General features: G+C 38.7%; 1 protein-coding gene across 2 annotated transcripts in view; it reads right to left on the bottom strand.

Moving 5' to 3' along the window:
* LSAMP (limbic system-associated membrane protein) overlaps positions 1–27,363 on the bottom strand; it is a 1,036,759-nt gene that overhangs the window by 64,793 nt on the left and 944,603 nt on the right. For both annotated transcript variants that reach the window (XM_006864161.1, XM_006864160.1), the window contains exon 4: positions 6,939–7,073. In XM_006864161.1, coding sequence (XP_006864223.1) covers positions 6,939–7,073 — 135 coding nt within the window. The remainder of the gene's footprint in view (positions 1–6,938; positions 7,074–27,363) is intronic.

Raw genomic sequence — 27,363 nt, 5'->3', positions numbered from 1 at the left:
CTTTGGTCTTTAGTGTTTAATGTATCAAATCTGTTCTTCAGATGATCTCTAAATTAAGGTGGGATATATTGACATACATTGACAGAGAACTTCCAGAGGTTCAAGCTGGATTCAGAAGAGGCCATGGAACAAAAGATATCATTGCTGATGTCTGACGGATCTTGGCTGAAAGCAGAGAATATCAGAAAGATGTTTACTATGCTTTATTGACTATGCAAAGGCTTTCGATTGTGTGGATCATGACAAGCAATGGACAACATTGCGAAGTATGAGTATTCCAGAACACTTAATTGTACTTCTGAGAAATCTGTACCTGGACCAAGAAGCAGTTGTCTGAACAGAGCATGGAACACTGAATATTTTAAAATTGGGAAAGGTGTGTGACAAGGTTGTGTTCTTTCACTATACTTATTCAACATGTATGCTGAGCAAATAATACGAGAAGCTGGGTTCTATGAAGAAAAACGTGGCGTTAGGATTGGAGGAAGACTCACTAACAACCTACGATATGAAGCTGATACAACCTTGATCGCTGAAAGTGAAGAGGACTTGAAACATTTATTGATGAAGATCAAAAAACACAGCCTTCGACATGGATTGCATCTCAATGTCAAGAAAACAAAAATCCTCACCACTGGACCAATAAACATCATTCTTATCAACAGAGAAAAGACTGAAGTTGTCAAGGACTTCATTGTTCTTGGATCAACTATCAACATTCGCTGAAGCATAAGTCAAGAGATCAGACGACGTATTGCATTAGGCAAATCTGCTGCACAGGAACTTTTTAAAGTGTTGAAGAGCAAGGATGTCAGCTTGAGGACTAAGATGCGCCTGACCCAAGCCATGGTATTTTCTATAACCTCATATGGATGCAAAAGCTGGACAGTGAATAAGGAAGATTGTAGAAGAATTGATGCCTTTAAATTATGGTGTTGGAGGAGAATACTAAAAGTGGACTGCCAAAAGAACCAATAGATATGTTTTGGAAGAGGTGCAACCAGAGTGCTCCTTGGAGGCCAAGATGGCTAAACTTCGTCTCTCATACTTTCGGCATATTGTCAGAAGGGAACAGTCGCTGGAGAGGGATGTCATGCTGGGTAAAATGGAGGGTCAGAGAAAGAGAGGAAGACCCCCAACGAGATGGATCAGCCAGGTGGCATCATTGATGGCATCAAGTGTGGCAGCAGTAGTGAGGTTGGGCCAGGATCGGACATTGTTTCATTCTGCTGTGCATGGGGTCGCTATGAGTCAGTTCTGACTCGATGGCACCTGACAACAACAACATATATGTAAGGTCATATTTTGGTTCTCATGGACTTATTTTCACTTTTTTCAGCTTCAGTTTGAATTTGCGTATGAGTAATTGATGGTCTGTTACAGTCTGCCCCTGGCCTTGTTTTCACTGATGATATAAAACTTTTCCATCGTCTCTTTCTGCAGATGTAGTCAATTTGATTTCTATGTATTCCATCTGGCAAGGTCCATGTGGACAGTCATCTGTTATACTGTCTAAAGAAGGTATTTGAAATGAACAAATCATTGGTTTTTCAGAAATCTATACTGTGTTCTCCAGCATCATTTCTATCACCAAGGCCATATTTTCCAACTACTGATCTTCCTTTTTGCTCCCAACCTTTGCATCACTAGTAATATATCGTGATTGCATGTTTGATCGATTTCAGATTGAAGTAGTTAATAGAATTCTTCTATTTCATCCTCACTGACTTTAATGGTTGGTGCATAAATTTGAATAATAGTGGTATTAACTAGGCTTCTCTGTAGGCGCATGGATATTATCCTATCACAGACAGCATTGTACCTCATGACTGAGCTGGATATGTTCTTTTGACGATGAAGATGAATGCAACACCATTCCTCTTCAATTTGTCATTCCCGGCATAGTAAACCATGTGGTTGTCAGGTTCAAAATGGCCAATACCAGTCCATTTCAGCTCACCAATGCCTAAGATATCAATGTTTCTATGTTCCATTTTATTTGTGACAACTTTTAATTTTCTCAGATTCATACTTCGTACATTCCATGTTCTGATTTTCAATGGACGTTTACAGCTGTTTCTCTTCATTTTGAGTTGTGCCCCATCAGCAAATGAATGCTCTGTGGGCTTTTCTCCCATGAGCTTAACTCTATTCACATCATCATGGTCAACTCTACTTTGAGGAGGCATCTCTTCCCCAGTCGCATTTTGAGTGCCTTCCAACCTGAGGGGCTCATTTCCTGGCCCTGTATCTGACAGTGTTTCTCTGCTATTCTTAAGGTTTTCAGTGACTAGCGATTCGGAAGTAGTTTGTTACTCTTTCTTCCTAGTCTGTCTTTGTCTGGAAGCTCATCTGAAACCTGTCCACGATGGGTGACCTTGCTGGTATTTAAAATACCAGTGGCATAGCTTTCAGAATCACAGCAACTCACAAGCCACCACAGTACGACAAACTGACAGACAAGTGGTGGTCATATGGTTTTAAGTGGAAAAGTAGTAGGATGAGCTTTTATTGATATCTTTCTAAATACAAAAATTAATAAGCAGTCAGCAAAGAGAATGGCTAGATCTAGCTCTGAATAACTAGAGAAAGTGTCCAGTCTTCCATACCAAACAATCATTTTCCTAAACTTTTCCACCTTTGTTGATTTTTAAATTAAAACTTAAAAAAATTCAGTTAAAATAAAATTCATATTACAAGGAGACAATAGTTTTCCCAGTCCAGTTTTGTAGTCCATAGTAACCTCTCCTTAAATAAAGTAGCTCTTAAAAAAACGACTATCTCCCAAGAGTGAGTTTTAGAAATACCAGTGACCCATGTCCTCTGCATCTATATTGTGTTGGTTAGTTAACTGTGGCCACTAGGGTGGAGGCACAAGGAAGCTCAAGAGCACTAAGAGTTAGAGTGCCAATGTGAACCTAGTTGGAGAGGTTAAGGTGGGGAAGCAGACGGTGGGAACAAGGGTGGCATGTGCCAAGCTTGAGAGCTTAGGACAGTTTATGAGAAGAATTCGCCACAAATAGAAAAAAAACTCAATATAGAAAAAGTCCAAATAAAATCAACAGTCTTTATCTAATAAACTTCACTATGTGCTAGGAATCCTGGTGTGGCTCTGTAGGATAATACACTGTACCGCAAGGTCAGTTTGACCCATAGGGTTGTAGCTTAAACTCACCAGTCACTCCTTGGAAACCCTATATGGGGTTGCTGTGAGTCAGAAGCGACTTGATGACACTTAACAACAACAACCTGTGCTGGTTATTAACTTAAAGATATGGGACAGTGTATGAGACAAGTTCATATGTAGAACACCAGGACAGAGGTAGAGAATAAGACCATCAACTGAAATTGAGGGATTACACACGTAACCCATAACAAAAGGACAGGCTATCCCTATGGACTGCATCTGGAAGAAATTAGCTACTCTGTGGGTAGCATGCTGGCAAGCCGAAGTCCTGTCTACTGTGTAAAATGTTACTAAGCCTATCTAATTGAAGAGATTTCAAATCAATAATTTAGCCCTTGGTTAACTCCAGGACCTCCTACCACGAAGAAAAGTGGATTTTGCATGTAAAATGGCTGTGTGCAATGCTGTAGACTTACTGTGGTAAAGAGTTATCTGTGAAAAGTAGAGAGACTTGCATTTGTGAGCTCAATAGGAGAAATGTTTATATCTTTCATGTTTACTGCTCTATCTTCCATTTCTTGCAACAAATATCTGTTGGCAGATTGACTGAATAAATGAAGCGATGGTGGGAGTAATTTACCAGTGTGGTGTTGCAGGATAATGTGCTTAACTTGAAGGTCAGTTTGAACAACAAGATTGGCAGTTCAAACTCACCAGCTGGTCCGCAGAAACCCCATACAGGGTCACTATGAGTTGGAACAGACTCAACAGCACTTAACAGTAACAACAGCAGGGGATGTTTTTTAGTGGTACCCAGGCTTTATTTTATGACAATAATCCATACAACTATTAGTTACCTTAGCTAGCCCGGTCCTCTGACCTAATTCTAACACTCATGTTCTGAAACAGAAGAGGAGTCAGTTTAAATCATGGGACATTTACATAGCAGGAAGGATTAAATGAAGTGGCAAAGGTGATCCTGGGTGTTTCTCGGATTGCAAGAGGTTTGTTAGCCAGATATGGTTCTTTAATTCAAATTCGATGATTTCCTCTATTTGATACAACTGTATGTGAGTAGGGTAGATGTTTAAATAGGACAACAGTTACAAAGTGCAATGACTTTTCAACCTCTCAACTCATTACTTTAATATGAAATGAACACAAAATTAAGAAGTATTGACAGAGGTGATTCCAAAGGAAATTTGTGTTAGACAGATTCCCTGATTTGTGATCAATATCATTCCGGGTAGTTTACTTGTCAATTGTTTGTCTATTCACTCCGTAACTATTTACTGAGCAATTGCTATAAGGTCAGGTATGTGTTAGGCACTGCTGGACTTCTAACTAAATTCATTGAATTTCATACAATTTGTTGTCAGGTTTTTTTTTTTTAGAATCATTAGCTTCTATCCATATTTTCCTCTGGTATGCTTATCAGTAACAAAAGCTCACATTTTTGTAATGACTTTTCTTGAAAATTATCAGTTCTAAGTTACACTTTGGGGACGGTCAAGAAGGAGCAATGTCAGACTAATTGCACTAATAATAATAGGGCCCAGGCGGCTAGCTTTGATCTTGGGAGCCATCTGCAATCCAGACCACTTTGATGTTTCACACAATGGAAGCATAAATATTTTCTATGTATTCCATGATTGGACTTTCGGAAATCTAATTAAGATGAAGGTCAATTAAGAGAAAATGAAATCTTGACAGCAAAAGTCAGGAAAGAGGTGGAAGATGATTGCATGGCTGTGTGTACATAAAAGAAGCGAACTAACCTAATTATAAACTTAGATAAACACCCAGAGAAATCGCCTTTCATGTGGGAAAAAAGGTCCTAGAGCATTTTCAACATTGAAATCATTAATGTGTCTTTGAAACACACCCAGTACTGAAAAAGAATAGTAATACTGGAATTTCAAAACTCTATTACTAAAAAAAAATTGTAGACGACTAGGGATTAAAGCACTTCAGAATTCTTCAAATGCTGTCCCTGATTCTTGGAAATGAGTACCATAAATGTCTGTGGCAGAGTCCTATCTATCGGAGTCTTCTAGGTTTGCTATAAAAGAGCTTTTACTGCTTCTTTCAGAAGACGGTACAGCTAGACAAAGGTTATGAGAAGCAGTACAGTACAGTACAGGCTAGGGTGCTTGGGGCACATTTCCCCTGCTTCCAGAACCTCAGTTTCCACATCACTAAACTACAGCCAATGATTTTTCATCTCATGTGCTTGGTGTGAGGGTTAAACAACCAATATAAATCTTCCTCCTGGAAGCATGAGCATTTGAATCCAATGGACTTGTGCCTTAATCTTGTTCCCTACATTTGCTTTTTGTGTCACTTTGGAAAGGAAAATGTATCTTGTTGGGCTTCAGTTTCTTAAATGAAGTCAATTATATCTACCTGCCAAGGTTATTGAAAAGATTAGAGAAAATTTCTATAGAGTTACGACACATAGATGGAGCTTTGGTAGCATAGAGGGTTATGAATTGAAATGCTAACCACAAGGTCAACAGTTCGAATCTACCAGTTGGTCTTCAGAAGAAAGATGAGGCTTTCTGCTCCCATAAAGATTTACAGCCTTGAAAACTCCATACACAGTTATTATGAGTTGGAATCGACTCCGTGGCACATAACCACCACTATCACTGTGGTACATAGGGCATACAACGAAGGAAAGTAGCTAGCTCATCAAGGCCTAAAGGATACAAGTACTTTCAAATATGGGTTAAGATATCTGTGCATGTATATTTGTGTGCCTATGTGTGTATACATTATATACACGTATGTATGTCGGCATGTGTGATTGAATATATGAGTAAGATAGTATGTGTGTTTATCTGGGTGCATGCAGAATGTGTGTGTGTGTGTGTGTACCTGTGTGTGTGTATATATATATATATATATATATATATATATATATATACACATGTATGTGTTTAAATGTATGTGTGTAGGGTATGTGTGCATATGTGCAATGTTTTGCGTGCATAGAAGGGATCAACTGCCAGCACATTCCTTTGTCCCTGTAATTAGTCACAACTGTGTGGTATGCTAACTTGAATGTGAATGATATGGAAAGCCACTCCTAACTGAACAGAGTAAATGAATTCTCTTTATTCCTTTTACTAGGTGACACGTATCACATGGATCCTCCTTCCCCCACTTTTGAACTACATCTAAGGAGCCTTTCATCTGAAAAGTTCAAAGTACTCCCACTTACCTATGCATCTTAGTGAAATCTTACTTTCTAATGCCCATACTTTGGGACAAATAGGTAACCGAAAGGAAGTTATCAGGCATCTCTGCTGGCCACCAATGACACATGGAATCTGGCCACAGTGGCTTGAATATAGTCCCAAGGTCAATTAGTTAAGTAGTAGAAGATAAAATATGATTTTGGGTTATTCCCTTTTGACAAACAATGCATTAAGATGGAAATTCTAATTAAAACAGATATGAATTGTTCCTCTTTCCAAGTAGTATGACCTTGGTCTCCAAGAAGACAAGAATAGTGATTGCTAGAAATGCTAGTGCTGTCTGATTATATTTTCTTAATTCTGTAGTCTGAGTAAAAGACAGTGTATTGTTAAATGTATGGGTTATATTTAGAGTTGACAGATTTGATTTATCAAATTCAAAGGCTAGATTCTGCCCTTGGATATGTCCAATGTATAAATGTGCATCCCTGACCAGAAGAGCATCTGCTTGAAATGCAATTTTATTTTGCTAATGGGATCTTTAGAACTCACTAGAGGTGGAGGTTGGCCCTGGGCACATAGCACCTGCTAGCTCCTACCATACTCACAGTTCACAGTGACCTTGACTTGTTTGACATCCGCTGAGGAGACCTCGTTGGCAGCTTTGCACTCATATTTGCCTGATTGTTCCCTGGTGATGCCAAGGATCTCCAGATATTCTTCTTCTCCTTCATATTCTCTTCCTGAAAAATAGAGGTTGACATGGCTGTTTTCTAAAGTTTAAAAGCAGATCACTTCTTTTGTTTTTTTAAGCAATAACTCCATTTGCCTTTCTAATAGTTTGACAATGTGATTTACTTAAGGTCAGTTTCCATAGAGGCAAGCCTCAAGACAAACCTTACTGTGAAAATGATAAAGCAGAAAGTATTCCCAGAGGGGGTAAATTCTGGAAGGGGAGTGAGACAATAGAGCCTGGAAAGAAAAGAAGTCAAACAAGTGTGTATTGCCAACAAAAGTCCCACAGGGAACAACTTTGGTTCAATTTTCAGCGAGTTCTGTAGACATAGCATTCTTCAATTCAAAGTTGTCCTGATCAAGAGGCAAGAAACTAGAGTATTTGGATGTCCCAAGTCATCAGTTAAGAATTTAAAGTAAGGTGGCACATGGGGAAGGTACATCCATGTTGTAAGTGATTTTGGTGACATCGTCAATTACACTATGTTATAAAGTTTCAACCAACCAAAGTGAAGAAGTCGTTATGTTTTGAAACTGTCATTCTTCTCCTCCAGATTACATGGGGTCCTTTTTACAAGGATGGAGTCCTGATATGACACTGTAGGATAAGCACGGGACTATTAGCCACAAGATCAGCAGTTCAAACCAACCAACTGCTACTCAGAAACCCTATACAGGATTGCTATGGGTCAGAACAAACTCGATGACACTAAAACACAATTTCACAAGGATCATGTTCTAAACAATTTTTTTGAAAGTATGGCTTCTCAATATCAAACTATATCATCACTGAGAATTTCAGGCTAACAACAAGATACATGAGAATGTGTTACTGATGATAGGGTTTGCTTTGGACTGTGTTAAATAGGCATGGAGATAGGAAGTTGTGATTAGGACCTTCTTTAGGAAAGATCTACAAAGTTGGATATGTCCATTTTAGTAAAGAAATCTATAGATAGGTAAGTTTGTTTACATTCCCTTTATATGTAATAGCTGAAGAAGGAGAGACAGTGTGTGTGACAGAGAGAGAGAGAAGGAAGAGTATATGGAAGGGGAAAAGAAAACATAGGGTAAAAAAATGGTAAAAAGAATTGAGAAAGGAGAAGAATTTGACTGAAATATGCCTATGAACTTTAACTCTTGCTAAATTGGAACTTCCTCCCTCCTACCCTCATCCCCAGACTCCACTGGTGCCTGGGAAAAGATAGAGCAACTGAGAGAATGTTAAAGAACACAATCCTGCTACCATTATGGAATCTTGTTCCTGGTCATCCTACACTAAATGGTACCAATTAATAGCTCTGCTTAAATGCCACAAGCTGTTTTCCTTTTCTGGAAATTCCCTGATGGCCATATCAACATAACAGACAGTCAGTATGGAGACAAATTCACTGTCTAAATGTTCAGCTAAGCCTGTTAGCTAGCTTCCTCTTTGATAATAGAGTGTTAGGAACACTTCAAACTTCAAGTCTACTGCCAATTGTCATTATCACTAGTTCTGAGGAAACTTTCCAATCTCAACAACAAGTTAATTTTGGATCATTTGTTTCTGAAATTCTGCACAATATCTAGCACTTGTTTTTAATGAAATGTTTTATAATTAGACCATTATTAAGCAGTTGGATATGTTCATAAATGTTAACCTTATGTTCCTTTCTATATTTCTTACTTCACTGTTCACCACATGGAAGAGTCATCTCTGTTTTCACATGTCAAAAATAAATAAATAAATAAATGAAACCTGGTAGGGAAGAAAACAGTAATATCAGAAAAGACTGATACTCTATTGTATAGGATTTTCTGGACTGAATTTGAGCACAGACGTGAAAAATCTTCCTGACTGAGAATCAAGCCCACTAGTTGATGCTAAGAATTGCTAAAAATAAATGTTTTAAAGACAAATGGCAACTACAGGCCAAAAATAGGTTAAAATCTTGGAGAGCAGAGGTAGCATAGACTGTGAAATATATTACTTATTTGAAGAATACTAGTGAATTACAATGAGAAAAAGAGTTCATGGTGACTTCAGATTCCATCTTTGCCCTCCTCCACTATGTCATTCCCATGTTAGTGAATGGCAGCAAGTAAAAAAACAAAAAACAAAAAACAAAAAAAAAAAGAACACGAAGAAGCAAGGGAAAATATTAGCTTAGAGATGTCTTACAACACTGAGTTCTTTTATAAAAATGAAATAAACAAAAATGCCTGTTGGGATTGAGTCAGTACCAAACTATGGATATTCTACAGGGTGGTGTCTTACATATTTAATGTTGCTATCATAGAAAAAAAGGAGCTCTGGTAGCTTAGTGGCTACGTAGTGACCGCAAGGTCAGCCGTTCGAAACTACCAGATGTTCCGCAGGAGAAAGATGAGGCTTTCTGCTCCCATAAAGATTTACAGCCTCAGAAACCCTATATAAGGTCGCTATGGGTTGGAATCGACTCCATGGCACATAACAACAACAACAACAACATCATAGAAAAACTACCACTCATCTGGCAGTCTGCCATAATGTGATGACTTGTGTACTGCTGTGATTCTAGAAGCTATGCCACGAGCATTTTAAATACCTGCAGGATCACCACTGGTGGGCAGCCTTCCAAACTAAGACTAGGAAGGAATATTTAGTCAATGAAAACCTTCTGAATAGCAGTGGAACACTGTCAAATAGCACCAAAATATTGAATATTGAAACATGATAAAAAGCACCAGAATACTGTCAAGTACAGTGTTGAAAAATAATTCCCTCAGGAAGGAAATCACTCAAAATATGACTGGGTAAGAGATGCCTCCTCAAAATAGAGTTGACCTTGATGATATAAAAGGAGTAAAACTTTTTGGATCTTTATTTGCTGATGTAGCAAAACTCAAAATGAGGAGAAACAGCTGTAAATATCCATTCAAAATCAGACCATGGAATGTATGAAGTATCAACCAAGGAAAATTGGAAGTTGACAAAAAATGAAGTAGAACACATAAACATTAGTATCCTAGGCATTAGTGAGCTGAGATGGATTGACAATGGTCATTTTGAATCTGACAGCCACACGGTTTACTATGCAAACAATGACAAATTGAAATGGCATAGCATCACATTCATCATCAAAAAGAGCATGTCAACATCTATCCTGAAGTACAATGCTGTCTGTAATGTCATCAGTTAAAACAAAGTCAGGGTTAGACTGTAGAACAGCCCATCAATTGCTCATATACATGCTCATGCTGAAGCTGAAAAAAATTAAAACAAGTCCACAAGAGCAAAAATATGACCTTGAACAATTCCCACCTGTATTTAGAGAGCATCTCAAGATTAGATTTGAAGAATTAGACACCAATGACTGAAGCCCAGATAAATTGTAAGATGACATTAAAAACATCCTACATGAAGAAAGCAAAAGGCTATTAAGGAGACAAGAAAGAAGGAAAAGACCAAAATGGATGTTAGAAGAGACACTGAAACTTGCTCTGCAGCATAGAGATGCTAAAGCAAATGGAAGAAATGAGGAGGTAGAAGAGTTGAACAGGAGATTTCAAAGAGCAGCTTGAGAAGACAAAGTCAAGTACTGTAATTAAATGTGCAAATATCTGGAGTTAGAAAACCAAAAGGGAAAAACACCCTTAGCATTTCTCAAGCTTAGGGAATTGAAAAATATTTCAAGCCTGGACTTGCAATATTGAATGAGTCTATGGACAAAATATTAAATAATGTAGAAACATCAGAATAAGATGGAAGGAATACACAGAGTCACTGCACCAAAGGAAATTGTAGATGTTCAACTATATTAAGAGGCAGCCTCTGATCAAGAGGAAATGATACTGAAGGAAGAAATCCAAGGTGGACTCAAGGCATTGGCAAAGGCTCTGGGAATTGATGGACTATTAATTGAACTCTTTCAGCAAACTGATGCAGCATCTGAGTCACTCACTCATCTATGCCAAGAAATTTGGAAGACAACTACCAGGACAACTGATTGGAAGAGAGCCATATGTGTACCCTTTTCAAGAAGAGTTTAGCCAATGGAATGCGAACATCATTGGGCAATATTATTAATATCATACGCAAGTAAAATTTTGCTAAAAATAATTTTAAAATGGCTGCAGCAGTACATTGACAGGGAACTGCTAGAGGTTCGAGCCGGATTCAGGCAAGGGTGTGAAACAAGGGATGTCATTGCTGACATCAGGTGGAACTCTGCTGAAAGCAATTAATACCAGAAGATGTTTACCTGTGCTTTATTGACTATGCAAAGACTCCCGATTATGTGGATCATGACAAGTTATGGACAACATTGCAGAGAATGAGCATTCCAGAACACTTAATTGGCTCTGGAACAACCTGTACATAGACCAAGAGGCAGTTGTTCAAACAGAACAGAGAACACTGAATGAATTAAAATTAGGAAAGGTGTGTGCTAGGGTTGCATTCTTTCACCATATTTACTCAATCTGTATGCTCATCATATAATCTGAGAAGCTGGATTATATGAAGAAAAACATGATATCAAGTTTGGAAGAAGGTTCTTTAATTATCTGCATGTGATAAGCAGATAATACAACCTTGCATGCTGAAAGTAAAGAGGATTTAATATACTTATAGTTGATGATCAAAGACCACAACTTTAGGTACGGGTTGCCCCTCAATGCAAAAAAAAAAAAAAAAAAGGTTAAAATCCTCACCACTGGACCAATAAATAACATCAAGGTAACTAGAGAAAAGACTGATGTTGTCAAATACTTCATTTTGCTCAGATCAACCATCAACACTTATGGAAGCAGCAGCCAAGAAATCAAATGACATGTATTAGGCAAATCTGCTGCACAAGACCTCTTTTTAACATGTTAAAGAACAAAGGTGTTAGTTTGGGACTAAGGTGTGCCTGATCTAAGCCATAGTATTTTCAATAGCCACATATGTATATGAAAATTGGACAATGAATAAAGAAGACTGTAGAAGAATAGATTTATTTATATTATGGTGTTGGAAAAGAATATTAAAAGTACCATGGACTGCCAAAAGAACAAACAATGTGTTGAATGAATTATAGCCAGAATGCTCATTAGAAGCCATGATGGCCAGACTATTTTGGACATGTTACCAGAAGGAACCAGTCTTGAGAAGGACATAATGCTTGGTAAAGTAGAGGTTCAGTGTAAAAGAGGAAGACCCCTAGTGGGATAGAATACCACAGTGGCAACAGCAATGGGCTTAAACATAGCGAGGAATGTGATACTGGTGCAGGACTGACAGTGTTTCATTGCATAAGGTCACTGTGATTTGGTACTGTTTTAATGGCACCTAAAAACAACAACATCAACACTTACTGATGAAGATCAAAGAGCACAACCATCGGTATGGATTGCATCTCAATGTAAAGAAAACAGAAATCCTCACCAATGGACCAATAAACAACATTCTCATCAACAGGGAAAAGATTGAAGTTGTCAAGGACTTCACTCTTCTTGGATCAACAATCGTTGATAATTCTGGTTATAATTCATTCAACACTCATGGTAGCAATAGTCAAGAAATCAAATGACATATTGCATTAGGCAAATCTGCTGCACAAAGAAGTGTTGAAGAGCAAATATGTCAGCTTGAGGATTAAGGTGTACCTGACCCAAGCCATGGTATTTTCAATAACCTCATATGCAGGTGAAAGCTGGACAGTGAACAAGGAAGACCAGGGAAGCATTGATGCATTTGAGTTATGGTGTTGATGAAGAATAGTGAATTTATCAGGAGCTCTGGTAGTGTTGTGGTTACGACTAGGGCTGCCAACCTCAAGGTCAGCAGTTCAAAACTACCAGTCATTCTATGGGAGAAAGATGAGACTTTCTGCTCCCATAAAGATCGACAGCCTCGCAAACCCTGTGCAGGGTCATTATGAACTGGAATCTACTCCACGGTACTTAACAAGAACAATAACAACCACAAACTTTTCCCTGAAGGATTCTATACTCTTGGAGTCCTGGTGTGGCGCTGTGGCTTAATACGCCAGACTGCAAAGCCGTTTGAACTGTAAGGTTGGTGGTTCAAACTCACCAGCTGCTCCTTGGAAACTTTATATAGGATTGTTATGGGTCAGAATGGACTTGACAGCACTCAACAAGAATGACAGCCAGAAGAAGGAACAAACCTGTTTTAGAATAACCCTTGGAAACAAGGGTGGTGAGACTTCATTTCATGTGGTTTGGAGAGTTCAGAAGAAGGGCTTCATGCTTAGTAAATAGAGGATCAGTGAAAAAGAGGAAGACCCTTAATGAGGTGAGTTGACACAACAAGTGCAAGAGTGGACTCAAACATGGCAATGATTGTGAAGCTGGAACAGTGTTTGTTTGTTGTACATAGGTTCAATATGAACCATATCAATGACAACTAACAACACCAGAGAAAATAAAGCAGCATTTACTAGTTTTGTGTCCTGGGATCTTTACAGGCCAAGGAGGTATTAGTAATCTCATGTGGTTTTTTTTCTGATAAGCATATAATAAAACACATCATCCTGGGCTGAATGTCCAATTTCATGTCTCTAGAAAGAATGTCCTCCAGTACTACTTGAAGGCAAAAAGGCATTGTCCCTTAAGCAACCCATACCTGAGTTGAGGCAAACAACTCACTTTTACTGCTCCTGTTACAACTGATCTCCACTCTGAGGACTGTTGCTATGGTAGCACACAACCTATGTAGGTGTTTCACTAGTGTGTGGAAGTACCAGAATGCAAACTGAATACAATAAGAGAAACGATAAAGTCTTCCCTCATTCAATCAGCTAGATAAGGATTTAAAATATTAAACAATAACTTCTTGCTTTTCTTTTTGTCATTCTTTCTGTACTACTTGGATCCTCCAGTTAAGACTCTGCATTCTTTGGATTTCATGTAGGTCTATTCTACTTGCACCCACAGGAAACAATCCCACAATGAATTATTTCTACTACTTCACTTGACTGATTTTTCACTAATCCACACTGATTTGAGAGGAAATGGGAGATTTTCTGTCTTATTGCTAATATCCCTATGAACTAGAAGGAGGTTTCATACAGATTAATTACTCAGCTTACATTTGTTGGGATAGCTGTACTGAATTAAGAAACACAAAATACAGTACATCAGACTCAGCACATCCTATAGCTTAAGAGAATGGAACTAAGTAAGTATTTCTTTAAGAAAAGTTGATGCATAAATCCACTTTATTTTTGGTATACTAATAGAGTAGCATTTCATTGAGGGAAGAAAGGATATGTTGAAAATCTGCAGGAGGGCATCTCTGGTCATGTCCTGAGGATGTATCTGCTGTGTGGATTTATTGTTAAAAAAAAAAAAGGTGGGTGTGAGAACACCAACAGAGCTAGTGGTGGAAACAGGCACCATGCCATTCCTTTCATTAGGCAAGTTCAATTTCTTTTTTCAAAGTATGAAATACACCATAATAATCTTGAGCCACAAAATTCTAACGTGCACTCAGACTTTTCTTCTCTTCTCCATTTGCCGCAATGTGTCTGTCTCCATGAGGATACCTTTTCTCAGTTCACTCTCACAAGCTGCTCTCATTCCAAGGTTCCTATCATCATATTGTTTTATTTTAAGTCTCAGGCACCCTGTGGCCTTCTCTGATCCTTGAATGTTTTTTTTTCCACCCCCCTGGTGTCATAAAGCAGTGTAATTTGGGCCCTACTCTTGTTCCTATCTACAGGCTTTCCCTGGATCATACACGAGTCCCATTCCTAAATCTGTCTTTAGGTAGGATTTGTTTGTAAATCAGAACAGTTAGGTTGATATCTAACATCAGTTAGTGAAATATTTGTCTTAGTATATAGTATATGCATACTTTTTAAGCATAAAAAAACATTAAACACTTTTAGACACACTAAAACATTTTTTAATATAATAATGCCCACTCACTACTCTTGATCCTACAGGACAAAGAAGAACTGATCCACAGTTTTCTAAGACTATAAATTTTTATGGGAGCAGACAGCCCCATCTTTCTCCTGCAGAGCAGGTAGTGGGTTAGAACCACTGACCTTGTGGTTACTGACCCAATACTTAACCACTATACCACCAGGGCTCCTTTATTGTTGTTGTTAAGTGCCATTGAGTTGGTTCAGACTCATAGCAACCCTGTATAGAGTTTCCAAGGAGCAACTGGTGAGCTTGAACAGTTGACCTTGTGGTTCAAACTGACCTTGCAGCCCAGCACATTAGCCACACCAGGATTATTGTGTTACAGTAATATTAACTTTAAAAAGTAACATCTGTTCGTTATTGCAACCACTGTATGGGCATTGAATTATTTATATAATAGGCTTTATGGGGGTTGGGACCATGAACACACATGTAGTTAGATGTTGCCCAGTGAACATATGTGAGTTGTGACTGCACTTACAGGAGACTCAAAATCACATTAAGCAAAGGGACATTGAAAGTAAATACCAGATACCAGAATAAATACAACATTCATCAACATGAGCAAGCCTATGAGAATAGGTTGACGTGTAGAAAATACCAGAATATTGAAATCTGCATGTAAGTAAACAAGGACAGAAAATAATACAGGCAGATCTGGGATTACAAACCATGTCTGTCTTAAGTACACCCTGTGGTTATGAACCAATTTCTTGACTGTCATTCCCTCCCCACACCACTGTTCTGAGAAAAGTCTTATAGGAACAGCATCTCAGTAGACTATTCTTCCATAGAAGGGCAGAAGTGTTTGAAGTGTGGTTGCCATTCCTTTTATGCAACTAAATTTTTGTATTTTCATTGAAGTGGCTGAAAATGCCACTTAATATAAAAATACAAACACATATACAGTTTAATGAAAAGCAAATAACTGGATTTTGTCTTGCAGAATGTGTGTGTTTATATGTGTGTGTGCTTGTATATGTCTGGCTGGCAAGGGGAGTGAGGAGAAAGAGCACAAGTAAGTTGTGAACTTCTGCCTATAAATAATAATAATAATAATAAAGGATAGGGAATCAACGATGCTATTTGAAGTTTCCTGTGCTAACTTCAAATGCTGTAACAAGTTTCTGTTCTCACAGTACCATTCTAGTTGCTTCCCCCCCTACTACCACCCCAAGGACATGCTCACCAGTTTTTGTTTCCTTCCCTACTTTTTTGGCTCATCATGTTTCTCTTATGCTAAAAGAGAGAGAGTGAGCAAGAAATAAAAGACATCTAGAGAAGATGCCTACAATATGATTCTGCTTATATGAGCCATGTCTCTCCCCCGATCCTTTGAAGTTTTTGTTTCACAGCTGCACACACCACCTGAGAGATCTTTTAGTTTGATGTGTTGCTGTCCAAAGGCTGAAACCACTTCTCATCTCCCTCTCTCTTCTCATCACTGAAAGGGAGGGGTGAAGAGTAGCAAATGATCCATGATTGAAAGGAGGTGGGGATGGGTAGTCACAGTTGCTAGAAGCAGCAATCATAGGAAAATAAGGAGACAGATGGAAGAGCAGTGTATTGAAGGTAACAGAGTAAAAAATGAACCAAACAAACAAAAAACCTGAGAGACATGATACAATGAGGACGGTTTTAAAGAAGTGTTGTTGTTGTTGTTCTTAAGTGCCATCGAGTCAGTTACAATCTATAGCGACCCTGTATACAGTGTTAGTGGAAGGGAAATTAAAGAAGAAGAGAATTCTCTAGAGAAAAGTGAATCTATTAAGATATTTGAGCTACATGGAAAAGAAAGGGGTGGGCTACTTTGCTGTAGAAACGTACTCTATCTGAATAGTAAACCACAACAGGGTGTGGATTATGCAAATTGTCCCCTTGCCTTCTGCAACCCCAAAGGGTATAGTTAGTACTCAGAAACCAGTGACATACACAATGCCAGGGAAGATTCACAACTGACTTTGGCTCTAGGAATGAAGAAGAACACCACGGCATTATTTTTCTTGGCATCCAAGGCGATCCAATTCATTATGGTTTGCTTTCTTTTCACATGCACACAATCAGCTAACTGTCATAGCTGAAGCTTGGCATCCAACATGATGCTGCCATTCACTTGTCCCTGTCATTCCTGGGCCATGACATACTGTTATTTTATTCATATTTAACCATTACCCCCTATTTGGTGTCAGTTTTTAGAAAGTACTCTGCCCTTCTAAATGCTAGGTTTGGAATAAAAATTCCCCCTATGTTTAGTTCTCTAAAGGGGAATTATATTGATAATAGCTATTGTTAACATTGTATGGCTTTAACCACAGTAAGAATTACATCTGGTTTTGCTCATCAGTTGTACCCCCAGAGTGCAGCACAATGCTGCAGCAAGTAGCGTGTACAATTCATAATGTGGAGTGACTGCTGAAAAAGTTACCACTTCTTAAACACTTACTAGGCACTGTGCTAAGGGACTCTCATACATTATCTCATTTAGTTCACTGTAACCTTGAAATACATCTCAGATAAAGAAACAGAGAATTAGAGAGGACAGGGAACTTGCCCAAGGTTATAATATTAGTAAAGGGAGAGCTGAGATTTAAACCAGGTCTGTGAACCTTTGGAGACCATTTTCCAAGCAGACATGCCTACTTTTATAATTAGAAAACAGGGCGATGCCATAGATGGCTGGATTTTTTTTCCTCTCTGAGTCTTTCTTGTGAGTATAGAATGGGAAGTTGAAAAGAGACATTTGGGGAATTTGCCAAGCAAGGCAGCTCTGTTACCAATTAAAAAAAGAAGAGGGTTAAAACGATAGTCTTTCTTTTAGGAAGTCTGTCCATTTAGCTTCCTCAATGAGGAAACCAAATAAATCATAAATGAGAAAAAAGTATTACAATTTTTGCCTCCTCCCATTTATTTATGCAAACCCTATCCAAAAGTGGGTCAGCACTGAGCTGCGAACCACACGGTTGGTAGTTCAAACCCACCAGTTGCTCCTCAGCAACCCTAAGAAAGGTCTCTATAAGTCACAATTATTCGATGGCCCTTAATAACAACAACACTCCAAAAGTGATATACAATTATTTTTGCACAAGAATGCCAACAGCCAGTCAAAGTGTTATAGGAACAGTGTAGAATGGACTAATGAAAAACTTCCTGGAAGAAATGTCTTTTTAATAGGTTGTGAAACACACGTGGAGAGAATCAAAGCTGCCAAATGTACAGGGTATGACAACCTGGTCAGACTGCCTGGAATTAAGGTCTCCATGCAGGAGAAATAAGGAGTGCAGCATAAGGAGAAATAATCCGGGATGTGACAGATGGTTTGAGGACTTGGATTTGGTAATGTAGAGTTATGTACCTCTACATTTCATTGTAGGTACATGGGACCCTTCAAGTATTCACAAGATACCAGGTGCAATTTAAAATCATCCTTCCTTCCTTATTTCTTTTCCCTCTTTCTATCTTCTGCCCTCCTCTCTTTCTTTTCTGGAGGACAGATGTGAGTAAGAATAAAATCCCAAGAAAATTCTATTTGTTTGAGGTCCTTTGTATACAAATGCCACATACTCTTGGTATCAGATCTTTGGCATCAGTCCTAATATATAGAGAGATAAGTCTTCTTGTGAATCTCTGTGAAAGCTGAGATTGTTTTTCAAGAATGGTGAATAGTCATCATCAACCCTGACTAATTGCCAGTGGCTGCCTAGAGTATAATGTTGAGAAGGAGTCTAAGGCAGGGTCTGGACTCAATGGAAGAGAGAGGTGATGTCCACGTGAGAACAGGAAAAGGGAATAGTAAATGTGCCATATACTTATAGCATCACCTGCCCAAGCTCATCAGGTCTTCTGTATAGAGTGTGTAGGTTGTAAACTAGGGACTTTCTTCATATGACCACAGTTAAGGAAATAAGGCAGGCATGCTTATTTGGGACTGAAGATAATGTGTTCCATTTTTGACATGTTGATATCACAATTTTGGGGGATAGAATCTGGGAAGTATGTCTCATAGGTGCTCAGAAATATGAGGTTGGTATAAAAGTTGGGCTATAAATGTGGATTTTAATGTGTCATATACATATTGATGACTTTTCGAGCCACCAGAATAGGGACTACAGAAAATTTCTGTAATGTGGCATGATGTCATAAAGCAAAAACTCATTTTTCTGCTTCACTTATTACCACTACTATTCCAGGAAGCAGCAGCAGAAGGAAATAAGTAAAACTGGGGGTGAAAAAAAGCCTAAATATTTAGAAGAGTTCTTTGGGAATATAAATAAAAACACATGCAGGTATTGATTGTTTAGCAGACCATCTGCTAAGAAAGGAGTGAGGGCAGAGATTAGAATTGCTGGGTCTAGGCAGCAACAACCTAGACCTTTCCCCATTGTTGTTAGGACTGTAGGGGCATTTCCCAACCTGTCATTACTGGTTCTGCCATGGCTGAGGATTCAATATCAAGAGAGATGAGGGCAGTGGCTGCTGTTTTTAAGAGCCATATAAATCAATTACTATCTTGATATGTGTTAAACTCAGCAGGGCAACTGCACTGCTGAAGAAGTGCTGGACGCAGTTGTATGGTGGCCACTGAAGCCTTTCAACAGTAATTAAAATAAAGTAGGCGGTAACCCTGTCTGGACCCCTATTTTTTAATCACAGGTACTGAGGCTGCTATGACCTCATTTGAGCTCACCTCCCCTCCTCCCCCAAATCCCTGACCCACTTTTTCAGCAAGGCTCAGTGAGGAATGACCTGGTTGATGTAATTTATAGAAATGTTCTTGCTTAGAGTCAATAAATAAATAATGAAGAGAAAAGTGAAGTGTGGAAGTGAGGTAGAAAAGTTAAGCCAAACTGAAATGGTATTTTTAGAATGTCTGCATTTAGTATAAGTTGGACAGTCTTTGGGTGTTTAGGATCAACACAAGTTATAACAGGGAGATTAGCAATTTGCTTCTTGCTTTTGACTAACATGCATGAGGTAGAAACAACCCCGTAAGTTTCAGTTTGCATTCCAAGTCTCTGTCTACCACCTTCTGCAATCTTGACACGGGTTCTCCAGTCTCTGAATCAAATGGATCACAGAGTGATGCCAGCTGCAGTATTAGGAGTACCCCAAGAGACAGGCAGAGTGTGAGAGAACAGGGAAGCAGTACGTCCACTCTTCCAGGCTGGGCTCACAAGTTCCTGGAAGGCCATGAGGCCAAAGCTTAATAGGAAAACAGCAGTGATTTGTCTCCACTGCTATTTGTGTTTCAAGTGCGTGACAGGCTGTCAGTGCAAGTGAGGGTCGCTAAATTTACTGCCTTTCAGATTACTGCCACAGTCTATGACTTGACAAGTCACTTCATTTAAAAAGCGCTGCATGTGGATGTTTCCTCTACTTCTTTTTAAATAAAAACAAAGGGAGAGAAAAAAAGGCAACCACAGAGGCTTAAAAGGGCAAAATGAAGAAGGCTCATAAGAGTGTCCAACTTATGGGTGCATGTTAGGAGGAAGGCACTACTTTCACAAACTCCTCCTCTAATTAAAATGGAACCTGAAACCAAGGAATGGCTCCAGGTTCTTGGTTTGATTGATTTGTGTACTGGGAGCTATTTTTACAGTGGAGAGGGGGTGAGGTGGATAATGAAATGAGCTTTTCGTGACTGCTGAATATGGAATGCTTAAATAACCTTCAAATGAAGATTCTCTCTAAGCAACAGGATATGTTATTGTTGTTAAATGCTGTTGAGTTGATTCTGACTCATAGAGACATAGTATATAGTGTTTCCATGGAGCAGCTGGTGAGTTTGAACTGTGGGCCTTGTGGTTCACAGTCCAGTGCTTATCCGACAGTGATTTAGATGAAGGTAAAAAAAAAAAAAAAAAAAAATTGGATTATTCCATTTTTTTAAAATTTATTTTTTTAAGTTAACTTATTTGCCAATTGATTTACTTCCTGAGTTCTTTATAATCTGAGGAAGATGTGGTGGTGCTGGTGGTGGTGACGTGCTCTCCAGTTGGTTCTGACTCAGGATCCTTTATAGAGTTTCTGAGGAGTGGTTGGTGGGTTTGAATCACTGATCTTGCAGTTAGCAGTCCAGTGCTGACCATACAGCCCCACACCAGGACTCCAACTATAGGTAAAAAGAAGGCCTTAACTGTGTAAGGGATGAATGGGATGGAGATGGGCATCTCTAAGTAAGGTGAACCATTCAAAATACAAATTTCCAGCATCAAGAGGCCTAAATACTTTAAGTAGATGTGCAAAGACTGTGTTCAGAATAGCAGCAGCTGGCTTCCTAGTACAGCTATAAACTGTCAAATATCTACTGCTATGTGTACTAGTCAATAAGTTAGACAGGAAGTAGAAGAAATACAGAAGACAGAAAAAATATATTAGTTATTTTCTCTTTGTTTTTGTTGTTGTTAAGTGTCATTGAGTTGGTTCTGACCCACAGCAACCTTAGATAGGGTTTCCAAGTAGGAGCTGGTGAGTTTGAACTGCCAACCTTGCAGTTAAAACCTACTTTGCAGTCCAGCACATTAGCCCACAGTGCCACACCAGTGTATATTAGTTATAAATAAACTTAAATATAATGCTTGGTGAAGTAAATAAACAGTATCAGCATAAATATGATACCTACCATATGAAAATTACAGGCAGGTAAAACTAATGTATGTTTTTCAGGAATGCAATATTTAGTTGGACACAGTATAACATAAAACAAGAAAAAGATTACCACAAAATACGTAGCATGGTTGTATCTAGCATTTATTAAGTACTTACTATGTGTCATAAGGAACTCTGGTAGCGTAGTGGTAACAAATTGGGATGCTAATCTTAAGGTCAGAAGTTTGAAACTACCAGTGGTTCTGCGGGAGAACAATGAGGCATTCTGCTCCTGTAAAAGATTTACAGCCTCAGAAACCCTCTGTAGGGTCACTATAAGTCGGAATCGATTCCACGGTACTTAACAACAAAGTGTCATACTTTTTTTGTATAAATTAATCCATTTAATCAGGAAAAATTAGTTTACATAATATAGTGCTAGCCAGTTATTGAAAAGATCAGTTAGCAATATATACATACGTTTGTCTATAGCTTTATCTAGATAGATAGATAGATAGATAGATAGATAGATAGATAGATAGATAGATAGATAGATAGATATAGATGAAGTCCTTGTGTGGTGCTGAGGGTTAATGTGCTGGACTGCAAAATCAGTTTGATCTTCAAGGTCAGTGGTTCAAGCTCACCAGTCACTCCTGCAGTTCAAACTCACTAGTTGATCCTTGGAAACTCTTTACAGGGTCACTATGAGTCAGAACTGACTTAACAGCACTTAACATCAACAACTCTCTATATATATGCAGAGAGAGAGAAAGAGAGAGAGAGAGAATGTTGTATAATAGGATATAGTGTTTATAGAGACTAGCATGTATAATATGAGATCTTCCTATGCAATAAAGTTACATATACACAAAAATGCATATGTTAATAGAACGTGCGTTAACAGATTTGCTTGTGTCTACACAGACTGTGTTTACATGATCTTGCTACAGTTTTAATGGAACTGGGAATGCCAGAAATGGGTGGTCAGGGAATTTTGTTCATTTTTATGCTTTCCTATACTGCTTGAATTTTTTGACACAGATCATATATTACTTTTAGAATAAAAGTTTTAAAAAATCAAATTGGATTGCATAATTTCAGTACAGGGAAAGACATACTCACCTTTGTGACTATATCCTAAGGGCAGGTTTCTCATAATGAAAAAGAAAATCTCTGAGATTTTTCTATTTCTGGCATAAGGAAAGAAGAGTTAATAGGGAAATAAGATGCCCATATCAATGACATGAGGAATAGTTTTAAATAAGTCGATGTTATATATTCAGGGTAATTCTCTAATTAGATGAATAATGCAGAGTTTTAATGACTGTATGTGGTCACTGTTCCTATCTACATACTGTATTTTGTAACTGTGGCTATTAAAGAATTAAAACCTGGGGCCCCTAACCCTCAGCCCTGAAAAAATGCAATTTAAGGTTGGCCCATTGTCAGAAGCCATTTCCCATAGTTAAGAGGGACCTAGACATAGAATGTTGGCTCTAAAGTTGGAGGAACCTGAATGCACATTCACATATGTCTGTCCTACCTACCTTTATCTTATGACACTGGTTTGCCTTAATGTTATTTGGTCATTGGCATTTAGATTTCACTCCAGTCCCCAGCTGGGGCTAAAGTTAGGTGAACCATGAACTTGAATCACCATCTAATTTTCAACAGCTCCAAATCTGGAACTTTCTTATTGTGTTTCTATCATCAATTGTTTACCAGCCTTGTTCTAACACCATTACCTGGAGATCACTGTATTCTGCTATTGTTCAATCTTTGGATCTGAAAATTGTTAGAATGGTCCCAACCAGAGTGTTTTTAAACAAGTTTTTATTACAGGAAAGAGAAAGGGTGTGATATGAAGTGGAGATAGTTTCTGCTTTTACACCTTTTTTTTTTTTTATAGCTAAAGCAGGATTCAGCTTACCACTGAAAATTTCTAAGTTGTTTTGTGACTTAGCCCACTAGCCCCTAAACAGGCATGAGTTAAAAAATTCATTCTTTTAAGTTATCCCATTATATAGAGTATCTGTGGAGCATTTTTATGGGTGGGGAGATATGGTGATAATTAATACCTGCCCTACAACAATTCTAGGCTTAGTAATTTTTTTTAACTCCATGCTATATGAGAGAGCTTCAAAAAGTTCCATTATTCTTCAGTTACGTGTTTCCACAGACTTTTTGAAACCCCCTCATATATCACAGAATTTGGACCTCAATCAAGCACTTAAATACACTCAATCATTTGTTTATATCAGAAACAAATGCTGCTGTTCAAGTTCTCAGGCCTGTGCTGAAGCCCTTTTGTCTCACACTGGGGAGTTGACAATTCTGCTTAGACTGTTTGTCTGCTTGTCTTCCATAACTGCCCGTAAGGATCTCACTACAACAATACAGAGTAGTTATCCTGAGATACAATCATTATCACAATTATCTGATCATTGTGAGATATATCTACTGAGTATGTTAACTATCCTATTATTTGAGATTCTCTCAGTTCTAAGTATCATATATGTAGAAAGCAAGCCACTTGGACCATAATTACTTCAGCACCTGCCTTTAGAAAAGCCCGTAGTCTTTTCCATGAGGAAACTACACCTAGTCCTCACTTAATGATATGACTGTTATGGGGAAATTAGCGTTATGCAAAACTTCAATAACCAAATGCTCTAAGAGTCATTCAAGATGAGGCTCCGTGGGGCTGTTTCTTCCCTTGTAACCCCATTCTACACTTACTCATATTTCCCCGTGAATTTCCTACTTTGGGTACGTGGGTTGGATTTCCCATTTCAAACCACAGGCGGAGCTGATTGGGCCAGGATTTATAGTTAAAAGGAGATCTGGTCTACCCTGGTTCACTTGGGGTTCTTACTTTCCACAGAAATGCCCACTCACCCCAGGAACACTACCTGCTCCAGCTCCTACAAGCATACAGAGGTCAAAATTCAGTCTGTAGAGAAGTAGCAACCATGTGTCCTCTCTGAATCCCTCTGCCACGTTCTTGTAGTCTGATGGTCAGAAGCCAAAGCTCCATTCAGACATTCAGATGATAGAACAGCCTTTAAGTCTGGCCAGGACTTGGTAAGGCCTCAGAAAATGATTGTAGGTTAATGTACCAATGGTAACAGCCTCCACCCCCACCCCTTTAACTTTATTCATATCCAAGACTGGTGAGAGGCATGGGATGAGAGGGACTTGGGGCTCAGGAGGAAGTCCTCTCTCAGTTAAAACATATGGGTTCTTACCTGGCTTTAAGATGGTATGGTGCTGTAGAATAAGCACTCGACCTCAAGGTCAGAAGTTCAAATTCACCAGCCACTCCTTGGAAACCCTTTCCAGAGTTGCTATGAGTTTGAACTGACTCAACAGCACTTAACACCAAGTAGAGTTTTTACTAATGTCATAAATGCAAAATGACAGATAATGAGTGAGTTGATAAGTGAGGAAATGTTGTTGTTGCTAAGTGCCTCTGAGTTGCTTCCGACTCCTAATAACCCTGTACAGGATTTCTGAGGAGATGTTAGTGAGTTTGAACTGCCGACCTTGCAATTCAAACCAAACTTGAGGTTCAGTGCTTATCCTACAGCTCAAAAGCACCTTTTGCATACATCTTTCTATGCATTTCATAAACTTTGTCTAGTATACTGTCAAGAAGCTCATTGCTCAATATACTTGATACATGCCTTCTATGCATGAGATATTTCCATTAAAAAAAACAAAGTCTTTTCAGATGGATTTGTAAACTCTTGCGCCTTTTAAAAAACAGTAACAACAAAAAAGTAATTATGCAAACCAATGGAGTATTTTTCATTTTGTTTTCTTTCTTTAAAAAAATGTTTTATTGTGAATTATGTGATAGTTTATATGGGAGAACATTAGCTTTACATTTATCCTATCTTATATCCTTTCATTGCCATGGTTACAATCCCCTCCATGCATCACCAACCAACCAAATGATATACCCTGCAAGCCTGCCCCTGGGTCATCAGCACACAACCCCTCTCCCTCTCTGGGTCTAGAGTCCCCAGCTGCTCCACGTCATAGTCTCTGTCTCAATCTCTGGCATCAGTGCTTCTCTGGGTAGGGTATCACACTCCGCTCTTCTCCCTTGATGGTTCCAGGGACCTCCACTCTTAGACTGCAAAGTCAATCACTCCCCTCCTTTTGCTACAAAATGTCCACCTTTACATTTCCAACCCTCACAGTCAGTCCTGATAACAATTATTCACCACTGAATCACATGAGTGCTATACCCATCTCCTTTCATTAGCCCTGCCCAGACAGATTGGATACTACTCAGTGGAGATTCTACCTTCCTCCATGCCCTCAGGATCTAGGTTTCCTCTTGAAAGTTTGTAAGCCAGTCACTTCTTGTCTTTTTAGGCCCCCCTCCCGATTTTGGGTAGCCAGTGTCCAAGTTGCCCATCCCTGTCTACTCTGTGTATGGAGGGACTGGGAATGATCCTCACTGTAAAGATTTGTTCCCTCTTTTGAGCTACTGCATCCATAGGTGTAGGTCAAGTTCATCAAATTGTATCAGATTACTCTTTTTTTTCCTCTCTTCTTTCTTCTTCTGGTTGAGCTCTGATCATCCAGTCATTGAAGCCAGGTCAAGTGGGTATTATCTGAAAGTGTGGGTGTTCTTATGCATCTGCCCTCTCTTCTTATTAACTGGATGCTTCACTCTCCACTCTAGTCCTTTGTGACTGTGTCACTGACTCTGGGCCTAAGAGTCCCCAGGTCTTGCCACACTGCTGGCCAACCAGGTCTCCACCTGGGTTCCAAGGAGTGTATTGAACATTGTAGGGCTTAGCTGGCAGCTTCATTGTTTTTTTCCCCCTCACTTCCCCTTATAGGTGAATCCTGTCTGCTCATGTATTCCCATTGAGTCTTAGTCTTGGAAGGGGGTTTGCCCTGAGGGGAATACATTTTGTTTTCCTTTAAGAAAACTTATGCAAAATAATGATGATGTGCAGTGATCAGCTTATCTCAAGCCCCTGTTAGCACTATTGTAGTACTTCTCTAATTGTGATTCCTGGACAGACCACCTACATAAGAATCACACTGGGAGCTTGTTACATATGAGATTACTGGGCTCTGCAGAAGATTTACTGAATGAGAATCTTTGGGAATGAGGTCCAGGAATCCATGTGTTTATAGAGCTTCCAGGTGATGCAAACTGATATTTCATAACCATCTATCTGACCTTATTTGTCTGATACCCATAGTCACAGTCCTTTTCTTTCCTAAATGGAATTCAATTTCCTTGGAGCTCACCTTGGTCTGTGATCAGCAATTAATGAAGTTTTTAGGTCATGGATGATTGAAAAGGAAAAGTTAAATTATTATTAGGAGAATCACTATGAATCTGACATTCAATTCCCATTCTTGAGCTAAATTCAGTCTTTATTTGTTGAGTGCAGTTATATGCTACGAGTCCTGGTAGGATAAATACTCTACTGCAAGGTCAGTTTGAACTACAAGGCTGGTGGTTCAAACTCACCAGCTGCTCACTGGAAACCCTATACAGGATTGCTATGATTCAGAACCAACTCTACAGCTCTTAACAACAACAATAATTATGTGTTACACAGGCTGTTAGCATATGATAGATAATTTAATTATATAAGCTTACTTTGTTCCTTCTTTATAATTGAAGGAACAGAAGTTTAGCAAAGTTAAGGAAATTTCCTAATATCACCCAGATAGTTAATAGCAGGGACAAGACATTTGTTTGACTTGTGTCTTTTGTCACTATGCTGTATTAATCAAGTCCTCCTTAGCTTTGTTCCTGTGACTGAA

The sequence above is a fragment of the Chrysochloris asiatica genome, unplaced genomic scaffold (genome assembly GCF_000296735.1).
Source record: "Chrysochloris asiatica unplaced genomic scaffold, ChrAsi1.0 scaffold00061, whole genome shotgun sequence".
NCBI lineage: Eukaryota > Metazoa > Chordata > Mammalia > Afrosoricida > Chrysochloridae > Chrysochloris > Chrysochloris asiatica.
This window is presented reverse-complemented; position numbering and strand designations above follow the sequence as displayed.